The 11,179-nt window shown below is 61.8% G+C and overlaps 7 protein-coding genes across 7 annotated transcripts in view; 3 read left to right on the top strand and 4 right to left on the bottom strand.

Annotated features, from left to right (window-relative positions):
• Nucleotides 1–1,106, top strand: part of RHTO_03216 (alpha/beta hydrolase, carboxylesterase) — a gene marked incomplete at both ends in the record, with an annotated part of 1,597 nt that extends 491 nt beyond the window's left edge. The window contains 3 exons of the mRNA XM_016416887.1: nucleotides 5–157; nucleotides 213–597; nucleotides 654–1,106. Coding sequence (XP_016276606.1) covers nucleotides 5–157; nucleotides 213–597; nucleotides 654–1,106 — 991 coding nt within the window. The remainder of the gene's footprint in view (nucleotides 1–4; nucleotides 158–212; nucleotides 598–653) is intronic.
• Nucleotides 1,107–1,205: 99 nt separating this feature from the next.
• Nucleotides 1,206–2,012, bottom strand: RHTO_03215 (uncharacterized protein; the record flags this gene model as incomplete). Its single annotated transcript, XM_016416886.1, has 4 exons — nucleotides 1,206–1,328; nucleotides 1,381–1,449; nucleotides 1,508–1,582; nucleotides 1,644–2,012. 4 exons carry the CDS (start codon nucleotides 2,010–2,012, stop codon nucleotides 1,206–1,208), a joined length of 636 nt encoding a protein of 211 aa, XP_016276605.1.
• A 445-nt stretch (nucleotides 2,013–2,457) lies between these two features.
• Nucleotides 2,458–3,584, bottom strand: RHTO_03214 (cyclin; the record flags this gene model as incomplete). Its single annotated transcript, XM_016416885.1, has 2 exons — nucleotides 2,458–3,395; nucleotides 3,461–3,584. The coding sequence occupies 2 exons, from the start codon at nucleotides 3,582–3,584 to the stop codon at nucleotides 2,458–2,460; spliced, it is 1,062 nt and encodes a 353-aa protein (XP_016276604.1).
• Nucleotides 3,585–4,196: 612 nt separating this feature from the next.
• RHTO_03213 (translation initiation factor eIF-2B alpha subunit) lies at nucleotides 4,197–5,943 on the bottom strand (the record flags this gene model as incomplete). The annotated part of the gene is made up of 10 exons (XM_016416884.1): nucleotides 4,197–4,235; nucleotides 4,358–4,399; nucleotides 4,479–4,686; nucleotides 4,744–4,777; nucleotides 4,842–4,896; nucleotides 4,954–5,109; nucleotides 5,245–5,325; nucleotides 5,382–5,405; nucleotides 5,462–5,782; nucleotides 5,842–5,943. The coding sequence occupies 10 exons, from the start codon at nucleotides 5,941–5,943 to the stop codon at nucleotides 4,197–4,199; spliced, it is 1,062 nt and encodes a 353-aa protein (XP_016276603.1).
• A 237-nt stretch (nucleotides 5,944–6,180) lies between these two features.
• Nucleotides 6,181–7,247, top strand: RHTO_03212 (ribonuclease E inhibitor RraA/Dimethylmenaquinone methyltransferase domain containing protein; the record flags this gene model as incomplete). Its single annotated transcript, XM_016416883.1, has 6 exons — nucleotides 6,181–6,261; nucleotides 6,322–6,435; nucleotides 6,499–6,546; nucleotides 6,610–6,658; nucleotides 6,722–6,843; nucleotides 6,939–7,247. The coding sequence occupies 6 exons, from the start codon at nucleotides 6,181–6,183 to the stop codon at nucleotides 7,245–7,247; spliced, it is 723 nt and encodes a 240-aa protein (XP_016276602.1).
• A 402-nt stretch (nucleotides 7,248–7,649) lies between these two features.
• Nucleotides 7,650–8,829, top strand: RHTO_03211 (uncharacterized protein; the record flags this gene model as incomplete). Its single annotated transcript, XM_016416882.1, has 6 exons — nucleotides 7,650–7,678; nucleotides 7,741–7,932; nucleotides 7,994–8,093; nucleotides 8,150–8,367; nucleotides 8,429–8,562; nucleotides 8,621–8,829. The coding sequence occupies 6 exons, from the start codon at nucleotides 7,650–7,652 to the stop codon at nucleotides 8,827–8,829; spliced, it is 882 nt and encodes a 293-aa protein (XP_016276601.1).
• A 280-nt stretch (nucleotides 8,830–9,109) lies between these two features.
• RHTO_03210 (C-type cyclin) lies at nucleotides 9,110–11,127 on the bottom strand (the record flags this gene model as incomplete). The annotated part of the gene is made up of 5 exons (XM_016416881.1): nucleotides 9,110–9,756; nucleotides 9,840–10,380; nucleotides 10,486–10,623; nucleotides 10,692–10,773; nucleotides 10,841–11,127. 5 exons carry the CDS (start codon nucleotides 11,125–11,127, stop codon nucleotides 9,110–9,112), a joined length of 1,695 nt encoding a protein of 564 aa, XP_016276600.1.
• Between the last annotated feature and the right edge of the window lie 52 nt (nucleotides 11,128–11,179).

Below are 11,179 nucleotides of genomic sequence, written 5' to 3'. Positions count from 1 at the left end.
GCAGCGGCTTGACGGGCGGATCGCACGAGAGCTACGTCCGCAACATCCTCGCAGTCGTGACACGACCGAAAGAGGAGGGCGGGCTGGGCTGGCGAGCAGCAGTCGTCAACTCGCGAGGCTGTGCAAACTCGCCCGTCACCTCACGGCAACTCTACAAGTGCGTGCTATCCTTCCTACGCTTCAAGCCGCAGGGCTGACCTTTTCTTTCGCAGCGGCGCAGTGACGGACGACCTTCGTTCTGCGCTCACCTTCCTCTCGCACTTTGCGCCCGACGCACCCCTGTACGGCATCGGCTTCTCCCTCGGCGCAAACCAGCAAGCCAAGTTCGTTGGCGAAGAAGGCGCAGACTGCCCCTACAACGCCGCCATCGTCCTCGGCGCGCCGTTCGACTTCTGGAAGGGCCACGTCGCGCTGAGCTCGACGTGGCTGAGGAGTATCTACAGCCGGGCAATGTCGTCCAACTTGCGGAGGCTCGTCAAGCGCCATGAGCACGTCTTGAAGGGCGACCCGCGCCTTGACTGGGACGCCATCTTCAGTAACCCGAACAGCACGCTCTTCGAGTTTGACTCGCTCGTCACCGCGCCCCTCTCAGGCTTCGTGCGTTTATTGCCTCTCATGCTCAACATCGCGCGCTGAGCCTCCTTCGTTCGCAGAAAACCGCAGTCGAGTACTACCGCCACGCCTCAGCCAGCAACGTCCTACACCACGCCACCGTCCCAGTCCTCGCTATCTCCGCACAAGACGACCCGATCGTCTGCTCCGGCGGGATCCCCTTCTCGGCCGTCGAGTCGAACCCGAACCTCATCTTCGCTCTGACGATACACGGCGGACACCTCGGGTGGTTTGAGGGCCTGTTCCGTCCGAGGAGGTGGGTTGCGAAACCGGTTGTGGAGTTTTTGAGGGCAGTACACGAGGCGAATCCGGAGAAGAGGCAGATGAAGGAAACTGTGCCAGCTCGCTCCGCGCGGAGGCCACAAGTCGGGGACGAGATGGTGCTGCTCAAGGGACGGGAGGACGTCGGGTTCAAGCGTGTTGGAGTTGAGGATCATCAGGCGAACGGCGACGAGGCGGTAGACGGAGATAACAAGCTCACCCAAGGACTCTAGACACACAACATAGACTACTCTATCCCGACTGTATCCTCGCAATAGATCTTGCAAACTGTGATGCTACAACAACGAATGGCTGGCGCTCGTAGTTGAGGGTTAGGCGAACCGGACGCCCTTCTTGCCCTCTGAGACGGGAGCAGCGGGTTTCGGCGCCTCTGCTTCTCGCTTCTTGTCCTTTTTCGCCTTTGTTCGTGCCGCAACGACCGCTCGTGCTGCAGCCTGCGGTAGAGCGTTGTTAGCGGACGAAGCGGAGGGGAGGATCTAGACGTACCAGCTGCTTCTCCTTTGCCTCGTTCACGTGCTTCTTCGTCTCCTTCGGCTGCGGCGCAGGGCGGTTCTTCTGAAGGCGTAAAGAGACGTCAGTACGGCAGAATGAAAGCAGGAAGAGCGCGACGCACCGCTCGCTCGAGCTTCGCCTGGCTCTTTGCCGCCTGCTCGCCCGAGATGGACGCCGCGAGGGACAGCAGGTCGCTCTGTAGGTTTTCTACGTCATTTCCAATGAGCTACACGCGCAAAGAAAGCGGTCCTGCGCACCTTTGCCTCGACAAAGGTCTTGACCTTCTTGCCCGTCCCTCCAGTGGGCTTCCTCGTCGCCTTGCCCTTCGCCGGAGGTTCTGGTACGGGTGCTACCTCCTCCTCCGACTCTTCCGTCTCCTCCTCTACCCGCTCAGTCTCGTCCAGCCCTCCCCACTCCTCCACATCGCTCATCTCAGCTCGACCATCCTTCCCCTCTGTCGCGCGTCTAGGACCGCCGCCGGGCGCGCCGCCCTTCTTCCGTCCAGGTCCGCGCCTCATCTGCTTCCCCAGCGTCTCGCCCCGACGGTACGGCAGCCCTCTGCCTCCTCCTCCTCCCGCATCCTTCTTCCCGCCTTTCGACCGCGGCCTGTTCGGCCCGAATCCCATTGCCGTCGTTTACCGCGAGTTATTGGACTGTAGCGCGAAGCTTCGAGGAGCGGATCAAGCAAGTGCGGGAGCGAGTGAGCGAGAGGCAATATGGCGAGAAGGGGAAGGGAGGCGAGCGAGATGGCTTCCGCGTTCAATGCCAAGCTTTGGCTCGAGATGTGCCGGAGGTGGAATGCAATCAAGCGCATCCGAAGCGAGCGCCGGAGAGATCGAGCGGAAGCAACTCGCCGCCGACGCAACGACGAAGAGAAGGGGATGCGAGAGAGGTCAGGTTTTGCAGAGGCAGCCTGGGTATACACGTCAGAAAGGCTACATGAATGCGGCAATGATAAAGAGACTCGATGAGATGATGGGGATACAGCGGCACTCAAGTGAAGACGACAGGATGACCGGAAACGACGAGACAACATGGGAGGGAGGCGGGAAACGCAGGGAGGGACGACTATCACAAGGAGATAGAGGCGCCGTCGTACAGGCTCGATGTAGGCTGCGTCCGGCGCGCCTTGTCGATGTTGCCGAGCGTGAAGTAGCCCTTGCCGGACTCGTACGCCGCGCGGAGGAACGACGAGGACGGCTTTGCCAGTGGTCGGTTGACCTCGATGTACTGGTAGGATGGTCGTCGTGCGGGCGACTCGTCGGCGGAGACGACCGAGATGCCAGGATACCGCGGAAGTTCGTCCATAGGCGTGATGGGCGAGGCGGACGATGCAGACGAGTGCGAGCCGGCGGGCGAAACCTCGTAAGGTGTGCGCGACATCGAGTCGCGGCGAGAGGAGCCAGGAGTGGCGAGGCTGGCGGCGGCGCGAGAGACGCGGCGAGGCGGAGTGCAGGGGACGGGGACGTTCTCGACGACGGTGGGGATGTGGATGGTTGACTGGACGCGAAGATTCGAGGTCGAGGCGACAGGCTCGCGAGGAAGGAAGGGGTAGAAATGCGCGAGGAGCTCCGCCTCGTCCATGCGGAGGTCAAAGTCGAGGAGGAAGAGGAGCTGGCGCTCCATCAGGTTGACCTCGGCGATGGGGAAGATGGCCGCGTAGCGAGTCCAGTGCTTGTTCTTGGGCGACGAGTCGTTGAGGTACTTGGCGGCCGTGATCAGCGTCGCCAGGAAGACACGATGCCGGGTCGACTCCATGCCGTGCGCGACCTTGGGCAGGCGAGCGCGCAAGCGGTCGAGGTAGACGAGGGTGCAGAGGAGGGTGGGGACCTGGACGTTCGACTTGTGGACGAGGATGGTGATGAAGGCTTCGAGCGAGGGAACGTCGGGGTGCGGTTGACGGTGGATGTCGGCAAAGTTGGTCTTGACAGGCGTGGTCGGGGGCGAAGGGGGCTCGTCTGGCGCAGGACCGCAAGTGATGACGTCGACGGCGCGCTCAACGATATAAGCTGTTGACAGGACGACCGATGGTGAGCAAGCGAGGCGAAGTCAAGAAGGTCTGGCGAAGACTCACTGATCATCTCGGGGGTCACAGGCGAGCGAACGAGTTCGAGCAGTCGCGGGTCGTGCATGAACTTGGGCAGAAGAGAGGCCGGATGCCGCCGAGTCGACGACTGGGAACGCGAAGCGTAGTCCATGGCGAGCGTGAGAACGCGGAGCTGGATTTGGGTGGACGGAGGATGGCGTCGAAGGGCGAGGGGCGTCCGCCTGGAACTGCAGTGAGGGTAAGGAGCGAAAGGAGAGAGCTGCGATTGAAGGGAGACTATGAGCGAGGCGAGATGAGCTGGAGGAGCCACACGCCCAGGCTGCTCGACCTGCTCTCACCCTCGGAACAGGCAAAAGACTGGTCAAACTCTATGAGCTCGTCAGGAACGCATGAGCTTATGATTTGGAGCCGGCCAGCCGACTGCAACCTTTTGCGAGAAGGGCAAGTGCCTCGCGCGAAGCGGGCGGCGACGCCGGGCGACGGTCAGGAGGGCTTCGAGACGGCTGGCGTGGCGCAGTCGATCACTGGAACGGCTGCAGGAAGAGCATCCAGAAGCACGGCGGATCGAGACCATGATGTCGAGTGTAGATCCGCTTCGGGAAAGATGGCGGTCGCCTTGCGCGGATGAGTTGTATGGGCTGCCTCGCTCTGCGCTGATGCGCGAGAGGCCCAGATTGCGCGGCAACGAAGTTGATCTTTCGTCCGGGCGGTCCGGCAGGCATGGAGAGTCGAGAGCAGGCGCGAGACAAGCGAGTTGCAAAGCTCACTCTGCGTAGACGGCAAGTAGGGCGTCGCTGACTCCCTGTCGAGGCACGATGGGCAGTTCGCCGGTCAGCGAATTCATTATGCGATTGCGACGGGGGAAGCGGAAGATCGTGCGAGTGCGCGGGACGCGACCGGAGAAGCGAGGAGGACTGGACGCACCGACGGGGTCATCACGCCGATGTCGCTCACAATCAGCGTAATCTGGACACGGCGAACTCGGGTCAGTCGTTCCGAGCGCCTCGTACGAGCGAGCCAAGCGCGGCGAGAAGGCGCGACGAACATGATCTGGAGTCGTGTAGTCGAGAATCGGGTTGTGCCGGGTCGCTTCGTCGCTCATCTCCAGCGGTTCAGGCATTCTGCTGTGGATCATTGGTCGTACGGGCGTAGGCGGGACGCCAGTCGACTTGGTCGAGACGGGGTCGTCGAACTCCGGAAAGGCGAGTGGTGCGGACGGAAGGCTTGACGGGATGTCGTACTGAGAGAGGGGGCTGCACGAGCGGACGTCAGTAAGGTCAAGCGGGAGATAGCGAAAGAAAAAGGCGGACAAGAGGCGGGTGAACTTGAACGACTCCGCCAGCGCTAGCGGTGAGAAGATGGAAAATCAGAACAGTTCCGAGTTTGCTGCGTTGTCTCGCGCACGCACCGTAGAAGGGCTTGCCCATCGCCTTGGCAGCAATCGCCATCTGGTAACCACCGATCTGGTCACGAGAGGGGTCAGTTATCGCTCACAAGGACGGAAGACCGCCTGGACACACGAAGTTGACCAGACCTCCGCTCTCGCAGACGGCTTCCGCGCCCACCACTGCGAGGTCGCATTTTGACATGATGTAGGCAACGGCCGAGTCGAGGACGACGATGCAGGGAATGCCCGCTTCCGTCAGAACAGCATGCGTCTTTAGCCCGAGTCCGAACTGTCGACGCGAACGAGGTATTGTGAGAAGACGTTGTTGAGCGACGGTGGACCACAAAGGCGAAGCGAAGGTGAGAGGCGAACGAGAGGAGCGAGGTCAGCAAAGGAGCATCTGCAGGTGAAAGTCAAGACTTGCGGGTCGCGACTCGGTCACATACACCTGGAACCGCTTCTTCTGCGTCTGGGCGGCGAAGAGGAGCGCCTGGATGACGACGCGCTGCGGATCGGGAGAGGTGTAAGCGAGGAAGACAGTCGGTGGAGGGAAGAACCGACACTGTAGCTGTGCACCAGCAGAGTCTGCGGGAGGACAGTCAGCCTAGGGAAGTCGTAAAATGCACCTCATCACAACGCACGTTGCCATCCTGGATGAAGTTCGACATGTGCGCCGCAATTGTCGCGCGGCACTTCCCACTATCCCGCACAAACTCCCGCGCCCGTGACACCAGCTCGGCCTTGAACTCGCGGAAGCTCATTTCGGGGGGTGGTCGTTGCAGTGTGAGGAAGCGGAGGAACAGGGAGGTCCCGGACTGGGCGGAGACGGGGTTGAAGGAGGAGGCAGCGATCTGGGCGGAGGCCTGGCGGAGGAGGGCGAGGAGTTCCTGGATGGTTGACGAGTCTGATCGCGACACAAGTTCTGCCAGTGCCTCCACAGCTGCCACCGGCGCCGGCATGGGCTGTCAACACGGCGCAGAGGTCAGCTTGTTCGCGAGGAGGACGAGGGAGTCAAACTCACGTCGTCCCGCTCGAGCAGCGCGCCAAAGTGCTTGACGACATCGAAAGACTGAGCAGAGGGCGTCACGAGTGGGGCGTCTTCGTCCACAGCGGGGAGAGCCATTGTCGGCGAGCAGGTCGAGCGAGAGATGAAAGTGATGAACTTGGCTCAGACCACACTGCTCCACAAGGCTCCGCGCTGCTTGCAAGACTGTCTGCTGCTTTGATATACCTGCTACAGCCTGCGACGTCCTCGAACGAGCCCCGCACGTCCGGCCAATCCTTCTCTCGTCTCCCCACTAATACTCCTCGACTCGGGACAGTCTCGCTCGTCCTGTTCGCGCCACGCTAGACACGCTTGATGGATTCGCAGGGTACTGAACGGGCACGACGGGCGACTGCCGAGCAGATCAGGCGGCTAGCGGGCTTCTCGACTTGCGAGGTGCATGTCGCTTCTCCTCCTTGATTCCGCTGCCTGACCAGATTGGTGCCGCTCTTACAGATCGCAGATGCTCTCGTCAAGCTCAAGCATCCGAGCGGCGGATATGTGCCCGACCTCGAGCGCTTCAGCGGAAGCGAGAAGGGAAACTTGGTCGGCGAAGTCTTTACGGTCGAGGTGAGCTGCACGACTGTTTGAGCCTCTCTTGCGTCGCTGATAAACGCACACTTGTTCCTGCAGATGGTTGACGGCCGAGCTACGGACGCGCCGAAGCTCGAAGGGCACTTTGTGCGTTGCTCGAACCCGCTCAGTACGCTACTCACGCCCAGACTGATAATTCACATGAGCCAGGTCGACCAGGCGACCCCCGACACCGTTCTCTTCATCTCTACGCCTCCGCGTATGTCGACGTCGTCCGCAGCTGCCGTGCGCTACGTGCTGACTCTCGCAAATCCCGCTTCAGACGCCAGGAGCGCCTCGCTGGGTGGGCTCCTCGCGACTGCTCTGCACAAAAAGGGCGTTCGCGGTGTCGTCACGTCAGGCCGGTGTCGAGATCTGGCAGAGCTGCGGGCGCTCGACTTTCCTGTACGTTGGCTCGGAACGTGTCTTACTCGTTCTGTCTCGTTCTGTGCCGTCTGTTCCGCTCGAGCTACGCCTCCCGCTGACAACCACTCTCGCAGGTCTTCGCGCGCGGCCACTCCATCCTCGGCCAGTCGCCCTTCACGCGCCCCTCCCGACTCCAAGTCCCGCTCACTATCGCGCCTACCTCGTCCTCCTCTTCACCCGACCTCGACTTCCCGGCAACCACAGTACACCCCTTCGACGTCGTCCTCGCCGACCTCGACGGCGTGGTCGTCATTCGACCGGACCTGCTTGAGGAGGCGATGGAGCTGGCCGCGAAGGGTCGTGAGGTGGATGAGCGGTGCAGGCAGGATTTGTTGGAGGGCAAGGGCGTCAAAGAGACGTTCAAGAAGCATCGGGGGAAGTAGAGGTGCGCTGTACGGGCAGTGTGCAGCGCTTCGGAGCAGGGATATCGGTGTTGACGTTTCCGTTCCTTTTCTCGCCCATCGAGTTCCTACCGACGGAGTCCGCTGCCGGCCCGGTTACGTGGTCTCACATTGCTTGCTAGCCTGTCCTGCCTGCGGCCAACGTAAGTGTAGACGTGCGAGGAGGTGGAGGAGAGGGGTGACCTTCTCAACCTCGTCTCGCCGCCTTCTGCCGCCTCGCAAGCTGTTCGGCCTGCTAAGACGTTTCTTCCTAGTCTCCTGTAAAGCTACGTTTTGATACGCTCGAAGCCCGCAGCGCGGCTGGCTGGTCGTTGCTAACCGGACCTTCTCTTCCTCCTCCGTCTCGCTCGCTCTGCTCCCGCTTGGCTGTCCTAGGCGCCCGAGATGCCGCTTCCGCCTGCAGAGTACCTTCTGTGCGTGCAGGCGTCGCCTCCGAATGCACCGAGGCCCTTAGTCACTGACGTCGCCTCGACAGCACCTCGCCCGCTCAACCCGGTCTGTTCGCCTTCGTGACCATCGCCGGACAGGCTGCCAAGCTCCACCGCACTTCTGACGGTGACTACATCGAATGCGTCCTTGGCGAGCCATTCCAGGTCACGTTCGTCGACAACCGCATGACTTCGCCTGGCCATTCGTACGAGGTGACGCTCTGGACGGATGGCGTTTAGTGAGTGCGACGCTCACGTCCGTGGGAGCTGACGGGACTGACATGTCAACACTCCCCGCAGCGCTAACCGCCGCGTCGTGAGGAGCAACGACCCGCTCTTCCAGACTCCGCTCGGCGATTCGAGCCGCGTATTCCTCTTCAACGGGCAGATCGAGTCGGCGGTGAGTTGTAGCCCAAGGCCTTGAGGGGACCGACGCCTGACGATTGATGCACGCAGACTACCGTCCGCCAGCTCGTCTTCCGAGCGGTCAAGACCCTCGACGACGACGGCCAGTGCACCGACCAGAACCTCGCGAAGGAAGTTGGCCGGATCGAGCTTTGCTACATCCGCGTCCGCAACCTCCAGAATATCGGATGGATCGAGCCGTCCTTGCGCAAGTTGACGAGGCGTGTTTGGGCGGAGGAGGCCAAACCCGCCGGCAGCTGCTCGACCGAGTGAGTCCTCTCGGGCTCTCGCCCTCTTGAACAACAGATCCTGACCAGACGTCGATTACAGACCCGGCAAAGTCCTCGCGGTCGGCCCTCAACGCTACAACGGCTACGACCGGATCGACCCCGAAGACAGCCCTTTCTTCTCGCTCGCCGTCCGCTACGAGACACGTGAGATGCTCGAGCTTCTTGGCGTCATCCGTACGTAAGCGCCTTGACTCGCTAGCGTGACATCGCTGACCTCGCCTTCCCACGAAAGGCGCGGACAAGCAGGAGGACGATGAGCTCGTCGTACTCAAGTGGACAACCCTCGACTCGACGAACGCACTCGGAGGGCGGGGCGGGGCGAAGGCGGGAAAGAGGAAAGGAAAAGCGGCGAAGGAGGCGAAGTCGGTCAGGTTTGCCGCCATTACGGTCGACTCGGACGACGACGCAGACGGAAGTGAGGATGTCATCGTCCTCAGCTGAGCGCTAGGCGGTGCGAAGTTGAGGGTGGGAGGTCGGCTTGCGTGCGGAGACGCTTTATCTCCTTGCTTGTCTTGCTCGTCGGCCGCTGTCTGTTGTAGGCGGCTTTTGGGCGATCTCTAGCTATACTACTACTTCCGTCAGCCGTTGCGTCCTGTCTGCTGGAGAGACGCAGCTCTCCTACCTCGCCGCGACCAAGCCGAGCCTCAACATGCTGGTAAACCCTCTCCGGACGGAAGAGCAACGTCGCGACGAATGGCGCTTCGATGCCACTGCCCCAAGCTCAAAAACGGTACCGCACACTGCCCGGCTTCCCCCGTTCCCTCCGTTCCCGCCGCTCCCTCTCCCTCTCCTCCTCCGTCTTCCCTCTCCGTCCACCCGCCGTACCACCTACAGCGTTCGCGTCATTCTCGCTCTTCTCCCGCTCTTTCTCAGCCTTCTCCTCAACCCGCAGACGATCCTTCTGGTCCCGCTCGTCGCGGATCCTGCCCACCTCCGCAAGCCCGTCCGACAAGCCCTGCCACCGTTTCGAGCGATGCAGCGTGACATCGTCGCCCTGCTCCACCGCTGAAATGGCTTCTTCCCGATCGCGCTTGCCGTTCGCCAACGCAGCCGCAGCCGCACGAGCTCTGCGGAGCTGGATCTTGATGCCCATCAAGTCGTTCGCCGAGATAGGCTGGCCTAGTAGGTCCGGATGTGAGAAAACGTTCGGTACGCCCGTCTGGAGGAGGTGACGGTCTCGTTCGCTCGTAGCAACGGGTATGGAGCCGCCGGCGGAAGAGCTGGTTTGCGAGGGTTCGGCGGGAGAGACGGGCGAGAAGAGCGGTGAGGTGTTGAGTGGTACGGAGAGGCCGTTGGCGGTGGCAGAGGCTGCTGTCGGTGAAGGTGGGCAGAGCGAGATGAGGAGGTTGAGGAGCGTCTGTGCGATATCTGCGGGCAGGAAGGTCAGCGCCTGACATCCGGTGGCCGAAGTCTCTCGCCACCCGCCCCGGTCTCCAGTCGAGAGTACGCACCGTCAATGTCGTCCTCGAGGGTCTCGCAACTCGACGCCCAGCCTTGCAGCACGTCTTCGTCCCAGACGACCTCGTCCTTCTCGCCGATTTCGTTCTTCGAACCGTTCTCCGCCTCCTGCCGCGCAGCCGGAATCGCCAAAATGAACCCAGCAGTCCAAATGCACGCCGCTGCACACGTATGAGGCGGATACGAGAGCGGTGCGAGGGTGCGGTGGAGGTCGGTGAGGAGGAGGAAGGCGGCGTAGATGAGAGACTTGTGCATCTCGTCAACGGTCGAGGCTGACGATGAGCGGACGAGGGCGGGAGGAACGGAAGGAAGGGCGGACGAGAGGCGGAAGAGGTGTGTGAAGGCATCGCGGGAAGTGGCGGCAGATGTTGAGGGAGACAAGGTGGCGAGCGCGAGGAGCGAGTCGGTATCGGAGGGTAGTGTGGGCGAGGAAGGAGACGAGTCGAGCGGGCGGTTCAGGTTGAAGTTAAAACAAATGGTCTGGAGGATGAGGCGTTCGATGCCGATCAGGTGTGGTCGATGCGCTTCCTGCGTCTGTAGTGGACAGTGTCAGTGTGCCCATGCACGATGGCGGGAACGATCTCCAGGATCAAGAGACATCGCCCTTCCCTGAAAGCGTCCTCGACCGCCAGGACTTACGTTAGGGTCGCCCTCACCTACTCCGCTTCCGCCGTCCATCATGTTCTGGACCTGCCACGCAGCAATCTGAATGTCTCGCAGTTTCTTGAGCGTGTCCTCGAGCTTCGCCGCGACGAGCAGAGCCGAGAGGGAGACGTCCTACAAGTCCAAACTCGGTCAGAACGGCAGAAAAGGGAGGGGAAAGAAGGACCGCCCTAGGTGCGCACCTGGTACGCAAAGTCACTGAGAGGGAAGTGAAGGTGGAAGCGGTGATACAGCTTCTGAGCCGTGGCCGTTGTTCGTCGAGGGCTGTGGGCAGCGGGATTAGCATGGGTCCTCGACGGTTTCCCTGCCAGCAAGGCGAGCCTGCACTTACAAGCCAAGCCTGCCTGCCACCCGCTCGATGAACCCGCACGCAAGCTGCCGAAGAGACTCTATCCGCTGGTCGCTCATAGTCTTCCTCGCCAGCCCGCCGCTCGCCTCGCCGGCAGGACCCTCGGCTCCACCCAAGGTTGACGCCCTTGACTGCGCCTGCAAATGTACAAGATGCTCGACTTCGATAGGCGCGTAGAATGGTCGGAAGGAGCGGGTCACGGCGAGTGGAGGGGGAGAGTCTGGGTTGCGTGGAGCGCGCGGCTCGGGTACGCCTGCAAGCTGGGCCATCGTAGCAGCACGTCACACTGCTCAGCAAGCCGTCTCGATCCGTAGCGAGTGA

This window comes from Rhodotorula toruloides (assembly GCF_000320785.1).
Source record: "Rhodotorula toruloides NP11 unplaced genomic scaffold Scaffold2, whole genome shotgun sequence".
In the NCBI taxonomy this organism is placed as follows: Eukaryota; Fungi; Basidiomycota; class Microbotryomycetes; order Sporidiobolales; family Sporidiobolaceae; genus Rhodotorula; species Rhodotorula toruloides.
Note: the sequence above shows the minus strand (reverse complement) of the source record. Positions and strands in the feature narration are given on the sequence as shown.